The sequence below is a fragment of the Carettochelys insculpta genome, chromosome 3 (assembly GCF_033958435.1).
Source record: "Carettochelys insculpta isolate YL-2023 chromosome 3, ASM3395843v1, whole genome shotgun sequence".
Taxonomy (NCBI): Eukaryota; Metazoa; Chordata; order Testudines; family Carettochelyidae; genus Carettochelys; species Carettochelys insculpta.
Genome location: NC_134139.1, coordinates 178,035,993 through 178,062,493, shown reverse-complemented (window position 1 = coordinate 178,062,493; position 26,501 = coordinate 178,035,993). Strand labels below are relative to the sequence as shown.

General features: G+C 39.0%; 1 protein-coding gene across 4 annotated transcripts in view; it reads left to right on the top strand.

Annotated features, from left to right (window-relative positions):
* The window catches only part of KIDINS220 (kinase D interacting substrate 220), a 137,941-nt gene extending 112,120 nt beyond the window's left edge, over nucleotides 1-25,821 (top strand). The window contains exons 25-31 of one of the 4 annotated variants that reach the window (XM_074991231.1): nucleotides 7,128-7,238; nucleotides 8,731-8,787; nucleotides 12,696-12,728; nucleotides 18,152-18,298; nucleotides 19,448-19,546; nucleotides 20,849-21,097; nucleotides 23,377-25,821. In XM_074991231.1, the coding sequence (XP_074847332.1) occupies nucleotides 7,128-7,238; nucleotides 8,731-8,787; nucleotides 12,696-12,728; nucleotides 18,152-18,298; nucleotides 19,448-19,546; nucleotides 20,849-21,097; nucleotides 23,377-24,648 (1,968 nt within the window). In that variant the 3' untranslated portion in view covers nucleotides 24,649-25,821. Of the gene's footprint in view, nucleotides 1-7,127; nucleotides 7,239-8,730; nucleotides 8,788-12,695; nucleotides 12,729-18,151; nucleotides 18,299-18,504; nucleotides 19,547-20,848; nucleotides 21,098-23,376 lie in introns of those variants that run through there. The other 3 variants (XM_074991232.1, XM_074991233.1, XM_074991234.1) reach the window with 3 other exon arrangements.
* Nucleotides 25,822-26,501: the final 680 nt, after the last annotated feature.

Sequence of the window (26,501 nt, the reverse complement as noted above, 5' to 3'; positions counted from 1 at the left end):
TCTGTTGTGCATTACAGGCATGTTGAATGTAAAACCTGGGAGGGAGTTGTCCTCTCCTCAGCATTGTTGAGGATGCTGCTGATGTATCCAATAATGGGTACTGCCCATGTGGACAAATTGCAGAGAGTCCAGAGGAGAGCAAGAAAATTGATAAAAAGTTTAAGAGACCAGACTTAAGAGGAAAGGTTAAAAACCCGATTTTTAGTCTTCAGAAAAGAAAACTGAGGAGGACCATCTTCAAATATACCAAGAGCTGATTATATAAATTGTTACTCCTGGTGGAATTCTGTGCCCCCCTTTCCCCCTCCTCCTGCCCCCCCCCCCAAAAAAAAGTTCTCCAACAAAAAATTTGAAATCCTATGCACAATAATTTCAAATTCTGCAAAATTATGCATATTTTATTTGTCAAAATAACACAATATAATGGTCAGTTTCCCTGCTGGTCAGTTTCCCCACTCCTGTCTGCGGTGGCAGCTAAAAGTCAGGCGCTCAGCTCCTGACAGGAGCCGGGAAACTGGCCAGGGCAGTAGTGCTGGTCAGTTTCCCTGCTTCTGTGAGTGGTAAGGAGCTAGTGCCTGGCTCCGGGCTGCCCACCAAGTGTGGGAGCCAGGAAACTGACCAGCACTGCTGCGCTGGTGAGTTTCCTGGCTCCCCAGAGTGGCGGGCAACTCGGAGCCAAGCGCCAGCTCCCTGCCACTCAGAGTTGTGTTAACCCGAGATACATGCAACTCGAGTGCAGCTCGACTGTACAATACAGAGCCGTATTGCGTGCAACCCTCAGAAGCAGTGCAAATGTTTGAAGTAATAAGGAGTGATGGCGATGAGGGAGGGAGAAGTAAACTGCTGGAAAGGAGCCTGAATGTGAACTGGGAGGGTTCCTAAGTATGAATGGGAACAGGGTATTTCTGAGGTATGGGGAGGGATTGTTAGGAATCTTCCCTGTGCAGACATCGGTTGATCCCTAACTTCCCTGAGTGAGTCAGGTACATCTGCCTGTGTCCCTATGTGTCCTTGCAACCCCATCCATATCTCCAGCCCCACTCAGACACCCACTCTCCCATCCTCATCTGTCTCTGTGCACCCGTTTACTCTTGTACCCCATCAACATGTGTCTCTGTGCCCCCACCTAGCCACTCCACTGTCCCTAAGTCCCTGTACTCCCTCCCCCTTTCTCCATGTGGTCTGGCAGCTCCCTTCCCCCTGGAACCCAGTGCTTCTGTCCCAGCTCAACCCCTGCCCCAGTCTATCCTCCCCCACTAGCCTTCATGAGCCCCGTCTGACCACTCAGCAGCTCAACACTATCTCTTCCTCATTGTCCCTGTTTCATGACTTGGCCTGACAGACTGTGTGAAGAAGGCAGGCTTTCTCCTCTTCAGCTGTCCAGAGTGGCTGCCTTGTTCTAGCCCCACAGTGCCCCCTGGCGGGCAAAAGGTAAAACTGCAGCATCTGTTTATCAAACTTTTTTCTGTGCAAACATATAAAAATCTGTGGAACTCTTTAATTATGTGTACGTGCAGTAGCTCAGAATTCCTTCTGGAGTAAATTGTTTTCTATGTATATTGAATGTGTAAAACAAGTAATTAGCTTTCCAATCACTGGAGATTTTTAAAAATAGGTTAGATAAATACTGATCAATTATGCTCTAGGTTCATTTGGTCCTACATGAGTGTAGGAGCTGGACTAGATGACCTCTTTTCCATGATTCTCGGGGACAAAAATGGACATGAAAACAGAAAGTAAAGTTGTAGATACTGATCTCTACATAGATATACTGGGCTGCAGAAGAGCTGCCCCTTCACACAAATATGAAAGAACTCAGGGCAAAGTGCTTGGCAAGTGAGGTGTTCCTCCCCCAGCTTATGAGCAAGTTGGTGCAAATGTTGAGGGACCAGTGTCGATGTTCCATGCTAACAAGCAAAGAGAGGCTCTTCCAAGATCCTTTGTGAGGGAGCCTTTGGGCTATGGAACTTCTGTGTGATGCATTCCATGCAAATAGAGGCCATGCACTTCTGAGGGGAAAGGAACATGCCAGTGTATTGCTTCAGCAGGTACTTCTGCTCTCACCGCAAGTGATCTCTATACACAGGTAATCAGTTCCATCTTACAGAGAGGTGTGTATGTGTGTCTGGGGGCAAGGGAACAGATGGATCTCTTCTCCAGAGCAGAGAACAAGAAGTGTCGCCTCTTTTGCTTGAGGCTCAGCTGGAGCAGGGGCACTAATTGATGCCCTCCTTCATCCATGGTTGGGCAGCCTGCTATACGCTGTTATCTCTGGTTCATAAGATGCTCCTGAAAATAAATATGGACAAGGCGAAAGTTGATCCTGATTACTCTAATATGATCACCCCAGCCTTGGTTTGGTATGCTGTTAGCATTTCCACCCCTGTGAATTTTCCCCCCAGACTACAGTTAATCTCACAGGATCAAGGGAAGCTCCTCCATTCAGCCTTACAGACTGACATCTGAAAGAGTGGCTGCTCTGCTGAATCCAGAGAAGTGCTCTGACCAAGTGCAACAAATCATGCTTTGGTACTAGAAAATCCTCTACCGGGGCAACCTACCTAGCCAAATGGAAAGGCTTCTCCTGTTGAGCAGTCAAATGACGTCTTTCTCCCAAGTAGGCATTGTTGCTGTCTATCTTCAAGTGTGTTCTCCATCTAAAGCTCCAGTTGGTTGTCATCTTGGCTTTTCACTCATTGTAAAGCACATTGTTTTGTGCCCATGATATGACTCTCAGGTTCCTGAAAGGCCTCGAGTTACTATATCCTCAAGTGAGTAGCCTCATCCTATCCCAGGGATCTCAATCTGGGGCTGTCAAAGTTCATGGGGTCCCTTTTTGGGCCTATAGTTTCATAGTCACTGCTGCTTCTCTCATGGAAGATTTCCCTTCAGCCCACAGAGTCTTTGAAATTAAAGCACTTACTTCAAAAGCAACTTATACAGTGTTCTGCAAACAAAGTCTAATTGCAGTCCCATCCTGCCTTCTTGCCAAAGGTAGTGTTGTAGTTTCGCTGTAATCAGGATATGTGCCTGCCTTTCCAAAGTTTCATAAATCCAGTGAGGAACACAAGCTGAATATCCTGGATGTGAGACAGGCCTTCATCTAATTCTATTCACAGTGATGGATAGAATTAAAGGCTGGCCAATTTATGCCCAAAGGATCTGCTTGTGGATAACTGCCTGCATCCAGTCCTGCTATGATCAAGCAGGGATTTCACTGCCAGCTGTTGTGACTGCCCATTCAATCAAGTGCAGGTCAAGGAGGGGGTGCAAGGTCCAGAAGGTTGTATGAGTGCAAGATTCTGACCTGAAAGGAGGGGTGGGGAGAGGGGATGTAGGGTCTGAGAAGCAGTTGTGACCTGGGATGTAGGAAGAGTATAGGATTTTGGATTGTGACCTAGGACAGGAGATTGGGATGCAGAGTCTAGGAGAGGTACCGGTGCACGAGTGGGAGTGCAGAGGGATTGAGTTCTGAGGGGAAAGGGATGCAGGAGGGGGAGCAGAGAGTTGTGGGGAGGGTGGAGGGTGGGGTTCTAGTTGCAGGCTTTGGCCAGGAGGCACTTACTTGATAGCTCTCAGTTCAGCAGGACCCTCAGGCGCGCTCCCTGTCGCTTCATGCCACTGAAAGCGGTTGGCTACAGGAGCTATGTGCCACTTTGTGTGGCGTGGACTCTTGGGGTGGAGGGGCCCTCCACACACTGCCGCAAACATGGCCCAGGCAGCTCTCATAGGCTGGGTTCTGCACAAAGTGCCCGCTGCTCCCATTTCTCAGAGAGCATATGGCCCCCACAGCAGTCTGCTTTTGAGTGGTGTGCAGGGGTATGCTTGGCAGGGAGCTTGCTGGAACCTCCCATTGCATTGTGGGATGGTGGAGGGCCAGATTTGGCCCATGGGCCTTATTTTGCCCAGCCTGTTGACAGTGCTACAGTGGCAAAACAGCAGTGCTGCAGCTATGCTGCTGTAGTGCCATATCAGAGACTAATAGCCTCCCACTGTGACGTGTCTTTGACTTGACTATTTTGCAGTATGCCTGAGGTCCCAAGAACAATAATCTTCCCATTACTGGAAAATTGCTCCTAGAAATGCAATTTTAATTATTCCCCTTCTTAAAATGGTTTAACCCTAAGTATCAGTCTAGGTCTTACACCTCCAGACTTTTACAGAACTGTATCAAAGTACTTTGAAGGAAGTCTGTTTTATTTGCCATGTGCTACAAGTCCTATAGCAGTGGTAAGCAACCTGCAGCCTGTGGGCACATGGAGCCCATGTAGGCTCTATGTGTGGTCCACAAGACATTTTGTTTGCCATCATTCATGTACAGGATTGCTACAATACATTGGTTTCCATCTGCATAGTTTTTTTCCTTCTAGTATTATGACAGTCTTGCAGCCCACTGAGGTGAAGGATGGCCACTCATGTAGCCCACTCACAAACCTAAGTTGCCCATCACTGTTCTATAGCAATCTATTCTTGGAAGAGAAGGAATTTTATTGCAGAGTTGCACATGTTAGTATTTGACACATAATTTAAATAATACATCTTCTAGGTCCCTCAAACTATGGGGACAACTTGTGTTAAGAGATGACAAATGATCATCTTGGAAAAAACGGATCTATCCCCCCACCTTCTGTACTAGGTCTTCTGAATCAAATAGTGGAGCTTGGTTAACTCACTATTTTTGAGTCTTTTTGGTGTCCAACCTACAAATCGGTAAAAAAAAAATGTTCCATGGCCCATGATTTCCTACCCCTGGATGTGGCTTTTTTTTTAAACTGCTTTAAATCACGTGTTTTTATTGTGTGGGTACAGCCTGGGCTCAGATAGTCCATGGTTCTACAACTGGGAAATGAGTGTCCATTGTAGATTCTCACTCCACATGTCAGCTTTCATTTTTTAAAGAACATTTCTAGCCCTTATAGCTGCAAGGATATCATTAAAAAACATGAGATTACTACAAATACGCACTGAGTGAAGCCAATGGAACTTTGTCTTCTCGAGTCTGCAAACAGCTTCTAAACTATATATCAGACATGTAGTGGGGGTCTTCTCCTGATCATCTCAATACAGATCCAGCGGTTTACATGATTCCATGACCATAGACTTTTTCCTTTTTCCAAGGTTCAGTATTCTGGTCCTAGAATTTTCCAGTCTGCTGCAGCCTGAGTTTCTAAGATTACATTTTTTATTTTCCTGACCTTTTGACACCAGTCTAGAGCTGTCTTTTGCTCTCCAGCTTTCCCTGTAGTAAGGAGTTATTTGGATCACAGTGCATGTTCTGTGCAGTAGTCAATGAAGATGAGCAGAGAACAAGATGTGAAGTAGCTAGGGAACTGGAGGACTGGAGGTATACATTGGTAATCTGTACAGCTTAGCAGCTGAGGCCCAAGCAGCCAAGAAAACAAGATGCCAAATCTGGTTCTGAGCTCCACCCTTCTCTGGTATACAGAAGGGGAAGGAGGTAATGGATCAGGAAGTGAGGACATTAGTGGGACCACAAGCAAATGGCACTGTGGCCTGTGCAGAACATAACAAAACCAAACAAAACTGCCTCAAACTGAAAACTGAACGCCCAGTATAATAAATAATAGTTGCTGAAAATATGCATCAAGAAGTATTTTTATTTGTGAACTACAGATGCATGCATGTCTTTGAGAATAAGACTATGTATGAGTGAGACTCTTCCGATAGACTAAGCACAGGTCTGGGAAGCAGGAACTCCTGACGTCTAATTAGGACTCTGACATAGTTTATATGTTTTGCAGTTTACTTAATTTTTGTCTCTTAAATCCCGTCTGTTTTTTTAAAAATGAGAGAGAGAGAGAGAGAGACAAATACTTATCTGCACCGCAACAGTGATTAGAGTCAGTATTTTTTCCATCTTATATACAGTAATTCCTCAATTTATGTGAAGCTTGCATCCTGGGCAACCACCACTAAAATCAAATTTTTCATAAATGGGGGCGGGGGTTGTGGATATCCCTGGAATTCTCCAGGCTGGGGGATTGGGCAGCTGGAGCCTCTGCAGAGTTCTGCTGCTCCCCAGCTTCCCCCAGCTTGGTGAGGAAGCCAGAGATCAGCAGCACTCTGCTGCCATTGCAGCTGTCCACTTCCCCTGGCTGGGAGAAGCAGCGTGGCTGCCAGCTCTAGCTGCTGGCCTCCCCCACCTGGGGGAATTGGGGAGGGGAGTCATGTGGCCCCGGCTTCTTCCAGGTGGGGGCATGCAGTTGCTTGTGGAGCAGTTTCTCCCAGCTGGGAGAAACCACACTGCAAGCAGCTGTATGCCCACTGGGCTCTCCCAGCTGAGACATCCAGGGGCTGGAGCTGGGAGGGTTGATTTGCACTTAATCGCACAAATTGAAATTGCATTTCTTGAGTGTTTACTGTATTTCAAAGCAAGAAACATTTAACAATAATTCTGATAAAAGCTTTGTTTTTATTGCAATTAACATTTACATTGCTTTAAAATATTTTGTGTTAAGGACTTTTATATAGCATTAGTTTTATGGCATCACAATATGCTATTCAATGCAATAATCTAAACTAAAAATTGAGCATAAGTGTATTAAAATATTTAAAAATCAAATTAAAAAATGGTGGTTTTAATATCTGGTCTCTTTATTCAAACAACAAAAAAAAAAATGATTACAACAAGCATCCTGTAACCAAAACGTCCAGTGACGTATGCAATGAACTCCATTTTCTATATAGTTCTATAGATATCCAAGGACGATGAATAATTGAGGTTTCCAAACTGTCGTGGGTTCTAGTTGCCTCTCATTTTAGGTTTGAAGAGATCTGTGATGGTGAAATTAATAGCAATCAAAAAAATCATCCTTCTTCATCTGCTCCTTACTCTCTGTTGAAAGAGACATTGTGGTGGGGCTTTTAAAAGCACTCACCATTGACCTTTATTTATTCCCCTTTGAAATCAATGCTAAAATTCTTATTGGGGTCAAGAAAGGTCAATACTGGATAATTTTGAAAAGCTAACCTCGTGACTTTTGAATAAGTAAATATAAAGTTTTAAAGTTTGTTTTGTTGAAATGACTTTTCTTTTGATTGTTATTACCTTTTGATTTGTGTAATTTTGTCCTTCTTTCTTTTTTGTTACATGTTTGTTTCCATAGCCATTCTTTGCCCCATATCTTTACATGCCAAGGTACTACCCTGGCAATTCTCATCACATCTCACGTCCATCACTAAAAACGGGTTTGTCCAGAGAGCAGAGCAATGGCCTAGTAAGTATTTTGAAGGATAATTAAAATACTAATCTAGAAAATAAGACTACTGACTAATACAGCAGTAAGGTTGTTAATGGTAATGTAGTAATACACATTATTTTTATAAATAGCTCCAGGAAGTTTTAAGATCTTGCTAACATTCAATGTAAAATGTATTTTGTTTTTATTTTTAGAAAATACCACATAGAACAGAAATTAATTCTAATGTCCAAACCTAACATTAGAATAGTTTTTAGTGACATGAAATTGGCCTGATTACCTTTTTAGCAAAAACTCCCATTTCCTGAAACTGTAAATAAAATGATGTGGTTTAGTATGAGGACATAAACATCTGTTCTTAGAAATTTATATCTTGCTTGGTAAAATCTTGTAAAACGCTTCACATGCCCTCTTCCCATATATACACATTCATTTGCTCGTTCCTTTATAAGATAACCCTCTCCCCAAGATGGGTAGGCGGAAATTGCAAAATGCTATGACCCTTTCATAAGCAGACCCTGTATTTCAGGGATTGTAAACTTTGTTTTCCATCCCATTCGGGTAAGCTGCTGGTGCATTGGAATTTTTTTTTTTTACCTGCAGCATCTGCAGGCCTGGAACCCTACAGCTCCCAGTGTCTGCAATTTATGGTTCCTGGCCAACAGGAACAGCACAAAGTGGCAATTGGTACGTCCCTCAGCCCATGCCACTACCCACAACTCCCATTGGCTAGTAACAACTAATCACCGCCACAGGGAGCTAAGGGGCTCCATGCCTGCTGACATGCCAGGTAAACAAAACATCCTGGCGCCACAGCTGCTTACCCTTACAGGCTGGGAGCTAATGTTGTTGTGCAAACCTGTTGATAAGTCGATGCCTGCTCTTTGATATTTTACCAAAAAATTCAGCCTATGAACAAGTATAAGTGGTGTTTATACGTATAACACCAAAAAGCTAGGAAAAAGTATAATTGCATCCTATTACTTTGCATAGAATTTGGGCTGTCAAAAGACCACAATAAATTTACTATTAAAAGGATTGCCTATTTTAAAATTGTTTTATTTCAAACTAAAAACAAAATACATTTTATGCTAGGTATAAACCAGTTAGTTTTATGTTAAAGTACATGGTTTATATTCACATTTACATTTCAAAAGCAAAAGTAAGTTCAATGCTTCTTTTCTAGTTGCATATAGAAATTAAAAATAAAATCCCCTTCAAAGGATTTTCATACTTTGCTGAAGTAGCTTGGTGTTCAAAAGCGAATTTAGAAGTGAGGAAGGCTAAAACAGTAAAAGCCTCATTTGGCAATCACTTTAATACTAGAATATAAATGCCTTTGGGTGCAGTTTTAGAATATTTTAAATCTTTTTTTTCAATCACTTCCGTAAAACAAATGTTTCTGTTGGAGTATATATGTATGATTACTCATTTCCATTCATTGTTTATGTCGTATTTTCATTGAGCCCTTTATCGTTTTACCCAAACCATAATATTTTGTTGTTGTTAGGATGTTATCAAGGAGGATGCATATGAGGGGCTTTCTTCACCCAGAGACCCCTCAACGGTAAATGAGTAGTCATGTGGTGTGGAAATTTAGCATCTCATTGCTTTGTCAGTAGTAATGAGTCTGCATTGATTTTAACAGCAGTTCACTAACTCTGTATCAGTGGCTTGGTGCACAAATAGAGTAGTTGAACACTAATGTGAGTTTGTGAGTGAATTCAAGAGCTAATATTACTTGCTGTATGACTTTTTCCCTTAGTCTTCCCTGACCACCTCGACAGCTATGAAGTACAAAGTCTTCAGCTAAAAGTACAGTGTTTTCAGTTTTCACCAGCAGTTCTCAGATGGCCAGATGGATAGGCGAATGGCAGTTGGCTGTTCGTTACTTAATTTTTAAAACAGAGGGGCTAAATTCTAACCTTTTCTCTTTTGTTCCAATATTACAGCATAAAACTGCTGCAGTTGTTACAGCATAAAGTAACTTTGTATAAAAATAAAAATCTGATATATGTATCTATATCTCATAATCACATTCTTGAGCTAACATGTTACAGTCATGAATAAGTTCATCTTAGAATTTTGAGTTCCGCAACTTCAGTCTTTGTCTGAATATTTATAGTGAAATGAAGGTATCTTCCTTTCGATGTGACTGTTGTAACCGTTAACTGTGGAAGTCAAGAAAAAAAAAACAAACCCAAAACCTGGCCGTCAAGTTCTGGTGACTGCCAACACAAAAGGGCTAATATAGTTTTAACCATTTTCTCAGTTGCTTTATCTTGTTATCTGCAACAGCAAAGTGTGTGACTTCTGGTATTTATTGTCTTTCACTGATGCAGGAAAAGGTATGCATAAAATCTGATTTTTTTAATATGCAAAAATGGGAAATACAGTATTTCCAGCATAATTATAGCAACAAAGACTAGATTAAAATGTCATTCATTATGTATATGTCTTATTAGAATGTAAAGTTAATGGGACAGTTAAAACCCTGTTTTTTAATTTTGTAGTGCTTGTGAATTATTTTATTTTAATACCTGATAGTCTTTTCCTTTGCCCTCTGTCAAGGAGGCTGGAAGGGCTTTGGTACATACATTCCCTAATCCCCTGAAAGTATTAGGCTGTATCAGTTATGATGAGTTAACTACCCCCAAATCTCTGGAGAGTCCCCTGTGCAAGGTAATACTGACTCTGATGTGTAGACGCAATCTGTCAATAGAAGTTTTGTTGGGAAATCGCTCCAGACAGTGACTTCTGTCTACAGAGGCTTCTCACGTAGAGTAGCCAAAATGTTTGTTGTCCATTGATGTAACCATGATTGGGGGGCCAGGGGGAAGCTGTTGTTGTGCTTTCATTGAGTATAAGGTGAATTTTTCAGAGCGATGACCGTCTCAGGGCATGTCAGGCACTTCAGTTACCCATAAATGATGGGTACAGTCGACCTGTAATTCTATCCAAATATTTAGGGAACCAATAATCCATGTATCTGTGCCACCATAAATGAGTAAAGCTTTTACATATTCTTTAAAGCATGGATCAATGCATGCAAAATAATTCAATATGTTAAAAATCCTTATGAAATTTTTAATGAATACCAAGTACTGTGAATATTTTAGTGGTCCAGTAGAAGTACCACATGGAGGATTAAATCTCAATCTTGATTCCTGAGTGTGGTAGGAGGTAGAAGGGTTGATCTATGTAGCCCTGAGTAGAAGAGAGAAATTCTCTTGACTTACTTTTTACCAACTTTCCTTGGCCAGTGCAAGGAGCTGCTAACTCTAAAAGAACCATTTTTAATACAGTAAAGCCTTGATTTAATGGTCTAAGGAAGGGGAAGATAGTCCATTAAATCTGAGGGTTTACTACCCACTCACACCCCTGCTAGGCTCCACCAGCCCCAGTCACCCTCCCCTAGCCACTACCCCCCAAAAAACTGGGGACTTACCAGAATGCAGCCACTGTAGCCCGAACTGTCACAGCCTGCCATGCAGCTGGAGCTGCTGGACCACAGCTGGGACACCGCCATGCACCATGTGTGGCTGGAGAAGGCACCATTGATGCCAGAGTGGCCACGTGCTCCTGTCACCAGGGATAGGGCATGTACGTGGGTATACAGCACTCAAGTATGTGCCCCAGTCATGGTGGAAGGGCTGAAAGGTGATTCTGGCATTGATGGCGGCTCCTCCAACTGCGCGCCACAAGGTTCCTTCAGCCATGTGGTGAGGTGCCTCCAGTGATATGTGGCTCCGGCAGCATCTCTTCCAGCAGCAGTAGTAGGTCTCTTAGCTTTTTTTATTTATTTTTTTTTGGGAGGGGAGGTAGGATTTTATGGACCCCGGCAGACTTGGGGAGCAATGAGGTTGTCCGTTGTTTCCAAAGTCTGCTAAATTGGGGTCCATAAAATTGAGGGTTTACTGTATGGGTCAAAATTTCTGTGGATTGTTAGAGCTATGTGGAGAATGTACTGTCTCAGACTAGGGGGCTGGTGCTGATTTCTCGAGGTCCCTTCCAGCCCTACATTTCTGTGATTCTACTGCCTCTTCATGCTTTGTGGCTCCTGCCATTGATATCAGAGTGTCAATAACTGTCACCAATTTTATAACCCAAACTCCTAAAATCTTAGAGACAGATTCTGATCTTTCCTACAAGAGTGCAAATCTGCATTAATATAATGGAAACTAGTGAACTGATCTGGGTATGAAACTTGTGCACAACTAGTTACATGTTTTATCTTTTTGTGCATTATGTTGTGCACAATACTTTGTCAGTGCCCAGTGTGTGAGTGTGCATGTGTGTAAATATACATTTCAAACTTGCATTTTGTGTTCCAGGCCTATCTAGCCCATAATTGTCATGGGTTTCCAGAATAGTAGATAAAGAATACTCTTAATGTTGGTGGTCTTTAGTAAATTAACTGATTTAGGGCCTGATGTCCATTTGTTATTGAAGTGAACGGAAACTTTGCCATTAACTTCAGCAAGTGCAAGATTCAACCTACAGGGCATTATAATACTGACCCTAGCTGCACTTTGTGTTGGAGTCTCCAAAATATCTTCTTTACAACGAGCTCACTATTCTTTAATCTGTTCCAAACTCCAAGTAAACAGGTAAGCAATTATTTATGAGAGTATGATTTGTGGGCACTTTTCAGACAGCAAAAAGACAGGATCTCTGTCTAGTCTAAAGAGCCTGTCATCAGATTGCAATATGAACAGGATGGATGTTATCCACCAACACATATAAGGAATTCAGCTAACACTACTAATAGCATTTGTTAGGATGGAGCATGTCTCAGGATGATTGTATTATTTAAAGATGTTTCTCCTTTTGCATTATTCATTGTAATTTCATTGAAGAGACCCTAAAGTGGACCTTCGCAATTATATATATGAACCCTGGTTAGCTTTTAAAAATAATGGATGTATTTTCTTAGCAGACAGATCTGGGCACGGACAAAGGATGCAGTCCAGGAAGTTTTTCACTTATTCTCCACAAATGTTGTTAATGTGGAATGAATTCTTTTAAAATACCAACTATAAATCCTGTATGTGCTCAGAGTCTACCTTTTCAGTTAGTTTTCCTTGCGTACCTATGAGGACTTTAAAATTATTGAGCAAATAATGGCGTAATCTAATTTTGAAATGACAAAGTAATTTTAGGCTACAGACCAAGATTTTTAAAGCAAGAATTACACAAAATCTTCCTTCTATACTAGCATATTAAATGTCAAGAAGAAGTATTCATCTGCTTTTTTACAAATACAAGGGGAGCAAGTCACCTGTCAGAACTATCATCAAATGTTTTATAAAAAATCTGAGTATGCTAACTTTGTATCATAAAGATACAAACATCTGTAATCCACTGTTTGAAGTGAGAGTAATATGAATGTGTGCTTGTTACTTCTTTAAATATTTTTGACATTTCACTTTAAGCTTCTGTCTCTCTTCATTCTCTTTCATTCCTTTCCCGAAGCTGTTTAAATCTGGGTTAAACAAACAGAGACAGGTACAGCACTTTTTATGAATTGTCATTCACTTATTTGATGCAATCATTGTAGAAGCTGTCATACTGGCTCTTCATGCTAGGCTGTCTATAAACTAATGCTCATTACTAGTCCTTAGGTTTTCTTTGATAAGCTGCTTTTGGCTATTGCATGGTAAATATTTTTTCAGTTCCCTAAAGGTGAAAAAATGTGTGAGTTTAAGTATAGCTTTAATTCACTTAAATGATGGCATTATCCCTAAAGCAGTTACATTATTTATTCTTCAGGCAATTTTTTTATAAGTACACATTAATCCAAAACCTTCACACAATTTATACTTTACTAAAAATAGTCAACACATTTTAGCATTTTTCTCATAATTTTGATGTAGAAGGATGCTTCTTTCTAAACTCCAAATGCATGCAGAAATAGTGACTTGCTCTTGATTGTTAAAATATTTTGATTTAATGCAAGAATACCTATCCCATCTTAACACTCTGTGAAATTCCCTTCTTTATTTCTTTGTGATAATCTACAGATAAATTTACTTCATAGATTCATAGGTCATGAACTAGTTAAACTCTTCACATGGTTCTCAAAATATTTGTTAGCAACACCAATATAAAATAGTTTTGGCCATAGTTCATAGTTATTTTTCAAATTATAGATTTTTCTCACTAAAAGTTTAATTTGAATTAACCAATAAATAGTGTTCCTTCATTTCTTGTTCACTGCATTGATTGTAAGAATTTTGAGAAATCACAAAGGAGAATATTGGAATAATGCATCCAAATATTTCTGAAAATTCTGAATTGTGCTGACAACATGGATAAAAGTTAATATCACAAATTAAAAGGGTTATGACATTTTTGTTGCCTTTTGGACAAATTTCTGAAGTGAAGTCAAGGTAACGTGTAAGTTTGAACCAAGAGAATAATTTTTTTGGTTTGTTTTTGCCGTCATTTTACACTGTAGTTACCAGTTAGAACAGAAATATGTTTGTTTTTAAAAGGCCCTGAATCTGTAGTTTTGTTAGGGTTTAAATGCTCTACTTAAAACTGTGTTTTAGTTTTCTTCATAAAATAAACTTGAGTATCTCTTACTATTTATAGACTGTGAAAAAATTATGTGAGAAAATTGTGAGATACAAACTGTGAGAAAATTGTGGATACAGGTTGAACCTCTCTGTTCTGGCACTCTTGTCCAGCAATATCTGCAATCTGGTATGATCTTATTTAGCTGGATGACCACTTATCATGGGTGTGGCCATGCTTCCCGTGGTCCCATAAATTTTGTTTACAGCCACCAGTCCTGGCTCTCAGTCTTCTGTGCTGTTGTTTGGCTGTAATTTACCCCTAAATGTGTTTGAAGAGCCCAGTAAGCAGTGGAAGTGTTTGGTAATGCTACTAGAAAATATTGACCTCCTGTGGTCTGGTAAATTCTCTTGTTTGGCGCTGGTCAGGTCCTGAGTGTGCCGGACTAGAGAGGTTCAACCAGTATCAAAAGTGAGTGTGGTGGAGAAGTATTAGCCATGATTATCTGGTAAGTAGAAGGCTAAGAATGTAAAAGTGATTATAAAACTAAAGTATTAGAAAACATAAAGATTACATAAGTGAATACAAATAACACTCAGCTATTTCCCTGTGTACCTACAACAGCCTCCCTTCTTGAATACATAGTAGCCATTGTATTGTTTGGGATCATAAGAATAGCCAAATCAGCGGTGACCAGAAGTTGATCTAACCCAGTACTTTTTTACCAGCTGTACATAGTACCAGATGCTTCAGAGAAAGGTGCAGGAAACTCTGTAGTGTAGGCAGTCATATACTTGAGAGGTAAAGTTTCTTCCAAACATTAATCAGTTAGTGATGGGCTTGTACCTTGAATTATATTAGGATTTGAATCTTTTTAAAAATTAAATTATAATGTTGTTTAGTGTAGCTGTAAGTTTTCTTGTAATCAAGAGTGAATTAATTTCTTTCCTTGAATTTGTCAATGAATTTGTGTTTTTTCCTTGAATTTGTTCTCTTCAGTTTACCTCTGAAAGTGAAGTAATTTAAGAAAAAAGAGAGAAACACTATAAATAAATTCATTCCTCTTTGTTCTGGGGTGCAGTAACAGGACTGTTGCATGTAAGACATGAGACTTAATTGTTCTGCTTTACTCAGCACTGTTGAGATTCCACATGGAATACTGTCTGGAGTTCTTACCATAAGCTTTAAGAGGTGGACAAATTGGCAAGTCAAGAAAGAGCAAGAAAAAAGATAAAGGCTTTAGCAAACCTTATCTATGAGGAATTTTTTTTTAACTGGGTATGTTTAGTGTGGAGAAAATGAGATTAAAGGGATTCTTGGTCACAGACTTCAAATATGTTAAGTGTTGCTTAAAAGGAGGACAATGATCAGTTGTTGTCCGCATCCAGTGAAGGTAGGACAAGAAGTAAATTGAATCTGTAGCTAGGGAGATTGAGGTTAACTATTAGATGGATAGCTAAATAGTTTGAGCATTGGCCTGCTAAACTCAGCATTGTGAGCTCAGTCGTTGGGGGGACTATTAGGAAAATTGTTATTAGGTGTAGTGAAATCCCCATCATTGGAGATTTTTAAGAACAGCATAGAAAATGTCCTCTCAGGGATGGTTTAAATTTACTTGGTCCTGTCTCAGTGCAGGCCTTTGGGCTTCATGACCTCTAGAGATGCCTTCGAGCCCTAGATTTTTATGATTGTTGTATGGGAGACAGTTGGAGACACTTATACTTATTTGCTTTGGTGTGTTCTTTATCGCTTGTGTTTTCTACAAACCATAGTGCCACGCTGCCTGGAGTGATTCATTAGTGTGAATCTCAGTGCAGTCTGACAAGAAGCGGGGCAGAGACTCCAGAATAGGTTGTGTTTCTGTAATTAGATTTTACCCACCCAGGAAAAGAATATGAACTTCTGAAGCGCAATCTTAGCATAGAGTCACATGTAATTACTTTCCAATCTACCTTGTCACCCATCCAACCTGGACTGTGTGATAGTCAGTTGCTGTACACCAAAGATCACAAAATATTTGAGTTGCTCCCAATCCCAAGAGAGCAATCACTTCAGATTATTTTACACTTAAGATCTTTCTTGAATGACATTGCTTGTTGCCATTCTTGGATTAATCTAAATAATTATTGGCTGAGGAAAAAATGAGAGAGTTGTTACTAGGTTAAATCAAGGAATCTTATATACATAAATAAGTTAGTCTGCGATTTTAAAAGACGATACTGATTTAGTAATCTGAGCTCTGAATGGGCAATTGATGTAGGCTATACTGATCACTCTTGATGGAATTTCTCTATTTGTATGTAATGTGAGAACTTTTGAACACCACATCCAATAAGGTCCAGAATTTTAGGAAATGTTCTATATATCAGTGGGCAGAAACCCTTTGATTTTTTTGTGAAATCCCAGAATAGGGAAGGGGGTGGGGAGGGTGAGGGGAGAAAGAGGCCTTTAGTAGATCCATCAGCATCACTCATCTTTGTAATTGTTTCTATATCAAAGAAGCCATTGACACTTTCCAGGATATTGACACCCCTCATCATCTCTCTCAGCACAGTCTAAAATGTTGACGTTCTGAATGTCTAATTTTCCCCGATAGAAAAGAGATTAAAAGAGTTGAGGTAAAAGGGGATAACACACGGAGCCCCTGTCACGTGTGGGTTGGGTGTTGGTGATATGGGTATGGTGGGTCATTCAGACCTTTGCAGAGGGGAAGTTAGTGGTACATGGCATATATTGAGGGGAGAATGGCACACAATGGCATTGAGAACATACAGAGCCCAGCCAGAGGCTGGAGGGGTGAATAGGCAGCACACAGAGCCTCTATTATATTGGAGATGAGGGAAAAGAGGAATGAGGGGGCACACTGTTCCTGACACAAGGGGAGAATGTGAGACACCAGTATACAGGGAGATGATGAGGAAGGTTGGAGGTAATCTCTGAAATAATAATGGGAGCATGACAAACAGGAAACTTGTGGTATGGGGGAACGGAGGATGGTAGGAGCCTCCGGTGTGTGAAATGAGCTTGCCCTACAGAAGAAGCAAAGTGTCTGACTTTCTAGCATAAATAACAGGTGTGGTTTTCCAGTGTCAAAATGGTTATTGAGTAATGAGTGCTTTTCATGGAGTCTGTGTAAAACTTAGAAAGAAAGGAGTGTTCTACAGATTGCCCTACATCAGTTGATAATTGGATCCATTACAGTTTGAAACATCACCAATATAGATGTTGCTGATGGATTGACAGTTTATCAAGATACATTTTAATAAGATAATTATATTGCATAAACAGCACAGATTTTGCCAGTAAGTACTAAATATTTATAGTGTTGTTTTGTCAGTTTGCTAGCTGCGTTTTTGTAGTTGCGATCCTTTGCATCCAAGTATGGATTCTTTGCCCCACCCGAGCCCAGGCACATGCCATAAGAGTCTTGATTACACCAAGGAAATATCTCATCTCATAATTTGGGACTGTTTTATCTGGGAGTGTTACCCACATCTTCCTTCTGGACTTTTTTCTCTCCAGACCTAAATTTCTTTCTCTTCCCCTTGCTTTAACTATCTCCCTACTGTGGCACTGAAGCCCCATAACTAGAAAGAACTGATACTTCTCTAAGCCTTTTTACTGGCCATTTGAAACGCATTCATTTTCCCTCCCTGCATCCTTTTGGGTGTTATTTCCAGAAGCTGAGAGAGTTACCCTAGGTCATCATAGGGAAGATTGACCCTGCCACAGTGTATCTTCCTGAGTTCAATTTAGTATGCCTAGAAGGGATGTGCCTAATCAGACTTACAGAGCGCCGGCATCAGCACTGTTATGCCTGCCCCTTGTTAGGAGTAAGTGAAGTTGATGAGAGCAAATGCTCCTGTGGACCCCCCTAAGTGGATATGGCACAGAAGTCCAAATTAGAAGGACGTCATCTCCAACTATGTAATTATGTAGCTGGGTTAATTTGACCTTCTGCTGTAGTGTAGATCTACCCTTAGTGTGAAGTTAGCATGAAGAGTTTGGGTAAAACAGTGGAATCCAGGTTGTATAAAAGGCTTTTGCTTGCTTTTAAATGTGACCTAGTTAACTCTATGCAAAAGTAATGGTGACACATTTTAGTTTAACCCTTACTTATATTGATATATTACTTTGTTTTATATTAATGTTTTAATTAGTTAGGTTTAAGTATAACACTTTTTCAATATGGACAGAGTTTCAGCCATTTTCTTCTCAGTGTGATTGTTGTTACTACCACCATATATTAGTATATTTTATAATTATATTTAGATAATTTGGCACTAATCCTGATATTCTGACATTTTAGCTCCATCTCTGAAAGTTCATATAATTGAAGAAAGTGTTTGATTTGCATCAGACACACTGAGTATTTGAATGTATTGTTTGTGCACATGTTTCTACTTGCGTAGGGAACAGGAACAATCACAGGATCAGCTACAGGAGGATCACATGTGACTTTGAGCTCCATGAATGTGGAAGCTGTGTGTGAGAAGCTGAAGCAGATAGAAGGGCTGGATCAGAGTATGCTACCTCAGTACTCTGCAACTATAAGAAAGGTGATCCCTTATTGTGCTTCAGTCGTTTATGCAGAATTGAAACACAGGGGTGCATGCATAAAATAAATTATTTACTTGATTTATTGTATGAAAAATCTATTAAGTAGTATTTTAATCTGTGGATGTTCAAAGTATATAAAGCATCTTGCATGCAAAGAAAATGTCCTTAATATTTTATTTTGTATTTGTTGGACCTCTATAATCAGGACTTCCTTTGTCTGGCAACATCTGTGGTCCAGCATCTGTGGATGCTCCGCGGCTGGAACATTCACAGGGAAAAATCAGGAGCCTTGTGTTCAGCAACTCCTCTCCCATCCTCACAGCGCTTCCAAGACACTGGAGTTCAAGCTCAGGGAGATGAGAGAAGAGTGGAGATCGGGGGAGGGAAGGGTGACTGTGGAGTCCTGGGCCAGAAGCATAGCCCACTTTCAAATGATACCTTACCAGTTTTATTTTGTACATAGATTATTGTATAATATGACTGCTATAGTGTATTCTGTCACATTCACCAATATGAGATTATCCTTATTTCATACAACTTAATTCTGGAGCTACCTATTACAGACCATCCACGCACCAGTGCCTCTTAAAGCAGGAAAATCCTAGTCTGATCAGGCATTTTGGACTGCTAGAAGCAAGTTAGGATTTGGGTAGAATCTTTCCTGAGACATACTTTTGACCTTTGTGTTAACCTCTTTCCTCTGTATATTGTCCTCATGTCTCTACAACTAGTAAAGCGTGACTAGATTTCTAGTAAATTTGTTCCTGATTAATCCATCATCCTTTAGTGTAATGCATAGTTCATCTTTGAAGGGAGAAAGTTTGTCATCACCACAGTTCTCATTTACCCAGATGGGGAATAGGGATTTAATCTTGAAATTGCCAATTGGTAGTCCACAACATACACTTCAGTGCTTCCAAAGGTGATCTCTGTTGTATGAAGGAATCTTAAGGTTTGAAAAGCAAAGTCAAGATTACTAAAATAAAAATATTTTTTAAGTAAATGATAGAATAGAAATAAAAAATCATTGTAAAGTCCAAGATTATTTCCTGATAAATATTCTTATGAAATGTTTACAGAGTTTTTGTTTTGTTTTGTTTTTTTTAAAGTACTAAGTACTTTTTCATAATTTTACTTATTCTTTTTAGGCAAACATAAATGGTCGTGTCTTGGCTCAGTGTAATATCGATGAACTGAAGCGGGAGATGAACATGAATTTTGGTGACTGGCACCTTTTCAGAAGCACAGTAAGATAAAATTTTGAGTTTTTCATAAATTTTTTATATTGAGAGAGAGCTGATTATTATTTTATATTTGATGTAGAACTCCTCACTTACTTTACTTTATCCTTGTTAATATAAGTCAGTTCTCATGGTAAATATAGAAGCACGTATCATTATGTTGCTGCATCTTAAAACTCAAAATCTAAACTACTAGTACTATTGGATTTACTAAAGACATACCTCAGGGGGTAATCAATTATTTTTGTAAAAGATTTTGAGGTCCATTCAAAAGTTTCAGGTGGCCCAGATTTGGTCTGTGATCCACATATTGACTACCCCTGCTGTACATTCAGGGGCAGTTGTACCTGTGATGCTGGCAAGCCATAAATGTATCCTAAAAGATTTATTCTTCCTTCAGCTTGAGGGTAAGTAATATTTTTAATGGGAGTTAGGAACCATTATCAAAGACTGTTAAATTCTTCACCAAGATGTTTGAGTAGTGTTGATTCTCTGCTCCAGCGGTTCTCAAATTATGGGTTGGGAGAGGCCCCCAAAGTCAGTTGCAACCCTGTTTTTAATGGGGTCACCAGGGCTGGTGTTAGACTTTTTGGGACTCCACACCAAAGCTGAAACTTGAACCTCACCACCCTGGGACAAAGCCTGAGGGCTTAGGTCCTGGTTGGCAGAGCTCAGGTTACAAGTTATCTATCTCATTCTGAAGTCCTTGGGCTTTGACTTTAGTCCCCTGCCTGAAGTGGGCTCTGATGCACTTAGGCTTTCGTCCCCTCTGCAGGCTCTTGTAGTCATTTTTGTTGTCAGAAGGGGGTGACCATGCAGTGAAGTTGACAACTCTTGCTGTATTCCTATACTGCAAAATGTATGTGCTGCTAATTCACAGACTTGTAAATAGTGAGGGCAACTAGAGAGTGTTTTGTTGTAAGATTAATGTTTATAAAAACTGTTAAATGTGATATCTGTTTTTTCACTCAAACATTTAATTAGCATTTTGTTCTACAGAAATTGCATACTTGAGAATGGATAGTCTTTGGCATGTTAATACTTTAAAGAAATTATATACAGTAACAATTTTAATTATGATTTCATTGTTGACAATGAGGACAGTTCCATAAAAAGAAATAGTCTTTTCTGGTGATTTATTCACAAAATCATATATAATTTTATGATTTTTTTTTAAAAATCAGGTTACATTTTTTTGTTTCCTTTTGTCTGAAATACAATTGTTACAATTTAAGAAACATTACTTGCTCAAACCATTTTATCTTTCTTTGCTGTGTAATGACATTTGTACTGTTCTTACATCTTAAGGTACTTGAAATGAGAAATACAGAAAATCAGGTTGTTAATGAAGATTCTCGTGCAGTGAATGAACGTGTTACCAGTGTGATTCCTCACAATGAGCTTGCTCATCGTCCAGTGCATAATAGTGAATTGCCTCACACTGAGCTTACAGGCATTTCAGCTCAGGTTCCCTACACTCTTAACTTCAGTTTTGAAGAACTGAACACAATGGGTCTTGATGAAGCTCCTCCACATCACAGTAATTTGAGCTGGCAGGTATTTACTGAAGAGATGTTTTTTGTTTATCTAATATGTGGGAAAATTATGTTTTCCTAGATCACAGGGCAGGCTGCAAGTCTACTCTGTCTATCCATACTCCTCTGCTCCTTGGCTCGCCCCAAGGCCATAGTTTTGAGAGAGAGAGAGAATAGGGAACAACCCTCAAAATGGACTGTTTCTGCTACCTTGTCCTCATTTTCTGTTACCCTCAATAGCTATTCCTTCACCCTAGTAATTCCCTTCTGAGGGTAGAGTATGACTCAAGTAATTAGCTCATCTTGTATAAGGGAAGGTACATACTAGACATTTCATCAGCTAAAATTTATTACTCATACTGTTCATTCCCCAAACATGGTAAATATTTTAATAACTTGCTACCAGGATGTACTACTGAAAGGTTGAGCAATATATTTGATTTTTATTTTATTTTATTAATTCCAACAAGCACAGTATAGATTGATGCCAGAGCTTGGGTCCTGTGCTGGCAAATGATCTAGCATTTAATTCTGGATTTGGGATCTTCCTCTCATCTCCCACAAGCTTTTCCATGTAATTTTGGGGTTATAATTTCTAAAATCATACTAAATACGAGCAGTTTTAGATATCTTGGTCTGTTACAGATAATTTCAGATTATACAGTTGATAGATGAATGAATGCTTTAAGGCAATGATGAAGATTTTCAAAATTGACTAGTAATTTTAAGTGGCTCAGATTCTGGGCACCCCAAAATTGAGACCTGATTTTCAGAGGATGGATGCTAAGCACTTCTTGAAAATGAGGCATTTCAGGTTGGGCACCCAGAAGCTGAGGCACCCAAAATAATTAATTACAACTCTTGAACAATCTTTTTAATCATCATAGTTGTCACTGAAATGTACATAAAATGGTTTCAGATATAAATGAACATTTCGCATGAATGCTTTTGGTAGAATCAAGTCTCCATATGCCCTTTGCAACACCAATATGGTGTGTCTCGTTGATTTTCATTTGTAGTTTTTCATTACATATCAAGAGCCCAGGAATAACAGAAACAAAGATTTTGAAAGAAAAACATTTTCAAAAAATCCTTTTGATACTGAAAGGTCACAACTTTAAAATCACAACAGAGATATACTAATTAAGAAAAGTAAGAAGTTAGTCAGTTTCACTGTCTACTATTTCAAAGCATTGGAATTCACTGGTGAGAGTATATGTAGAAAGTTTGCATCAATGAATAAAGAAACAAAACCCAGCTCCTCTGAAGGGGAAAAAGCACCTTTTCGAAACTGGTAACCAAATTAAATACTCTTTAGTGAACTAATTTAGCTGTACAGCATTCACTAGGGAATATGCAAACATATAACTTACCTTATCTACCTTTGAGACTGCAGTGTTTCATTGCAGGTATTAAATTGCTTCAACAGCTTGTTGTCTTTCATTGCATATGGAAGATGCTTATATTAGACATTGTTTTATTCAGCATTAATCACATTGAGTGACTTCAGAGAATTCTAGTACAGAGAAAAGAATCTTCAGAGGAGTTGTTAACAATATTTAATAAACCACAAGACTGTAAGATTACTATAGAGGGGATAACCAAACTAAAGCCCGCACATAAGATCCTTCCTATGGCTTCTTGAATATAATTGCTTGCTAAAGGAAGCGCTGAACAGTTTTTGAGGAAAAAAAGGAACAGACTCAGAAAAATAAAAGGAATGCATGTAGGACCAAGAGCAAGGTGGAAGAGATAGAAGAGCAGAGAGGTGAGGAACAAAGTTAATATTCTTAATTTGAGAGCCTGATTTTTCTGAAACCAGCTGAATACCATGAAACTTTCTGTAGCATACAGTCAACATAAATGCTTTTAATTATTAGGAGAATTCTGCTTCACAAATGTTTCTTGGCGATGAAATATCCTTGAAATTTAATTTAAAAATTATATATACATATATAAAAACGTGTGTGAGGGAAAAAAAAAGCCTAAACTCAATATACCAAATTAAGAATTATAAAGTACTTTAAAAAGGATAAACTTTATATGTTTTGATGAAATACAGCTTTGTATGTAATTTCTTTTTGCAGTGGAAATGAAATGACTGTGTTTGCAGAGTTGATGAATGAGTTTTTGTAAAGTTGATTAATGAACAAATATGGCTGCTAAGCATATATACAGATCTTTCAAATGTCTATTTAAGAATTTACTTGCCATGCTGCATTACAGAGAAAAGCTTTTAATTCATGAATTAGATACTATTGCAATATTAAATTATTTTTTATTGTGTTTTGTTTTTTCCAGTCACAAACTCGCCGAACCCCAAGTCTTTCAAGTCTCAATTCTCAAGATTCTAGTGTTGAAATCTCAAAGCTTACTGATAAGGTGCAGGCAGAATACAGGGATGCATATAGAGAATATATTGCTCAAATGTCACAGTTAGAAGGGGGTGCAAGTTCTACCACTGTAAGTGGCAGATCTTCCCCCCACAGCACTGCAGCTTTTTACATGGGACAGAGCACATCAGGAGGCTCCCTCCATTCCAATACTGAACAAGAAAAAGGAAAGGATGCTGAACAGAAACAAGATGATGGACGAAAATCTTTTCTCCTGAAGAGGGGTGATGTTGTAGATTACAGTACCTCAGGGGTTTCCACTAATGATGCCTCTCCTTTGGATCCTATCACTGAAGAAGATGAAAAATCTGATCAGTCTGGTTCCAAGCTTCTTCCAGGAAAGAAATCTTCAGAAAGAACAAGCATTTTCCAGGCAGCAGATTTAAAACTAAAAGGAGTTACTTTGCGCTACCAGAAGCTGCCGAGTGATGAAGATGAGTCTGGAACAGAAGAATCTGATAATACTCCACTTCTCAAGGAAGGAAAGGACAAGAAAATGGATGGGAAAGTAGACAAGCAACCAAAATCCCCAGAACATGGATCTGAGCCTATCAGAACCTTCATCAAAGCAAAGGAGTTCTTAACAGATGCACTTTTAGACAAAAAGGATTCCTCTGACTCTGGTGTGAGGTCCAATGAAAGTTCTCCAAACCACTCCCTCCACAATGATGGAGCAGATGATTCACAGCTTGAAAAAGCAAATCTCATTGAGCTTGAAGATGACAGCCACAATGGAAAGAGAGGAATTCCACATAGCCTGAGTGGCCTTCAAGATCCAGCTGTGGCACGTATGTCAATTTGCTCTGAAGACAAGAAAAGCCCTTCAGAGAGCAGCTTAATAGCAAGCAGTCCTGAAGAGAACTGGCCTGCTTGCCAGAAAGTCTATAATCTGAACAGAACACCTAGTACAGTCACCCTAAATAATAACAGTGCTCCAGCCAATCGAGCTAATCAAAATTTTGAAGAAATTGAAGGTATCAGAGATTCTTCTCAAATCATACTGCGCCCTGGCTCAAGCGCCAACTCAACTGCAGTTCAGAACGAGAACCTAAAAAGTGTGGGCCACAAGCGAAGCCAACGTTCAAGTTATACCAGGCTTTCGAAAGATTCTGCGGAGCTCCATGGTGTTACAGCCTCAGACACAGCAGGTTTTGGAGAGGAGAGAGAGAGTATTCTGTGAAAAGAACAAACAAAATTTAAAAAGACCATGTCTGTTTGTCACAATTTTCTTTAAATCCCTGGTTTGTCAGTTCATGATCATACTATATGCATTATCTCTTTCAATAGCCTCCACTTAAGAGACCTGCATTTTTTTTCCATGCATTTTCTTGGAAAGAAAAAAATAAGCTATGCTATTTCACTACACCTTACTCCAATTTATATTTCAGGTAAATAAATGTAATCTCTTCCTGAAGCAAAAGCAGTACTTTCTGCATAAAAAAAATCAAATTTCTCAGTAAACAATTTTTGTGGGAAAGATGTTTCAGGATTAAGTATGTAAGGAGTATTTGATATAAAAGTAAAACATTAGACATTAAAAGTCTGCTGCAATGCACAAAACTCACATTTTGTTATCCCTTCTAAATATTCCAATTAAATAGGTTACCTTTAGAAAAAGGTTGTACCATGTGTTCCATTGGAATTTACAGGCGCTAGAAGACACATTAGTAATATCCTTTATCTCTTTGATAATGTGGAATTTCATACTTTCATGAACTAGTTGATCTCCAAAAGTGTGTGCAACATATGAAATAGAATATGTTGGATAAATATTAAGATACGTTTTTGGCTAACTGTACACCTTTATCATCTGTTAGTTTGTTCTATAATAGATTTGTTTCTGGCAGTTTTATTTGTGCATTGTGCTGATAAGCTTAGTAGAGGACATTGTCTGGATATAGCATTAGAATTAAGATATTTACTATATAATGTTCTCAAATTTGATTGAGTATTCTATTTATTGTTGGTATATAATTTCATAGTCATTACACTAAATAGTAGTAATTGCTGTTACATCAGGACAAAGTTTGCACGTAATGTCTGAATTTATGAAGTATTGTTCTGCATGCCCTTTTACTAATATATTTTTGGTCTGCTTATAGAAAGGAAAAAAGTAATGAGTGTTTGCCATTTTAAAAGGATAAAATTGAAAAATCAGAAGTTCAGTGATAATATATCAGCTTTCTTATGTTAGAAATAGACTGTTTAATCATTTGTGTTTGTCAGCTAAATAATGTATCTGTATCATTGTAGCAAATACTGTGTGAAATTTGCATGATTTTGGAAACTTGTTCAATCAAGTATATTCCAGTAGTATAGAAGAAAAAATAAATAAACTAGCATATTACTGTTATTTCTGAGTTTGTTTATTATAGTGATTATTTACTCATTTGACAAAAATCAAATGTGCTTGAGGATGGTGTGATTAAAGCACTTTATGAATGTAGTAATGATTAATGCTTTAAAGGCAAAGAAATAGTAATAGAATCCCTTAAATAAACTCAAGAAAAAAGAAATATTGGATCCATGGAGCTGACAAACTTGGATCATTTTGTAATAAGTGGTATATGCAGGAGGGAGGTTAACCTCCCTGAGCCTGAAAATATTCCAAAATTGTAATCCTGTTTTCATAAGTTGTTTAGTTGCGGCTAAAAGCTTTTGTAATGTGTTCCAGTCTCAGTGCTTCTTAAATCAGATTCATCAAGTTGCAGCATGTAGTAAGGATCTCTCATATCCATGTTGTCTGTGTCTACGTGTGCCACTTCTTCTGGAAATGGCATGGTAATGAGCAGTCCAGAAGATGCTAATGAGGTGCAGATGTAAATTTTCCTTACCTCATTAGCATATAGGCATGTGATTCGGATCTGGAAGAAGCTCTTCTGGGCTCCAAAATACACGTACAGGTGCACAGCCCGTGGGGGTCTTCTGGAAGGAAACCCTCCTTCCAGAAGCCCCTTCTCCCCCAAAATTCCTTTTAAATGAGTCTTGAGCAATGTAAATGAGAATTGTATAAAGTTTCCAAAATGCAATATT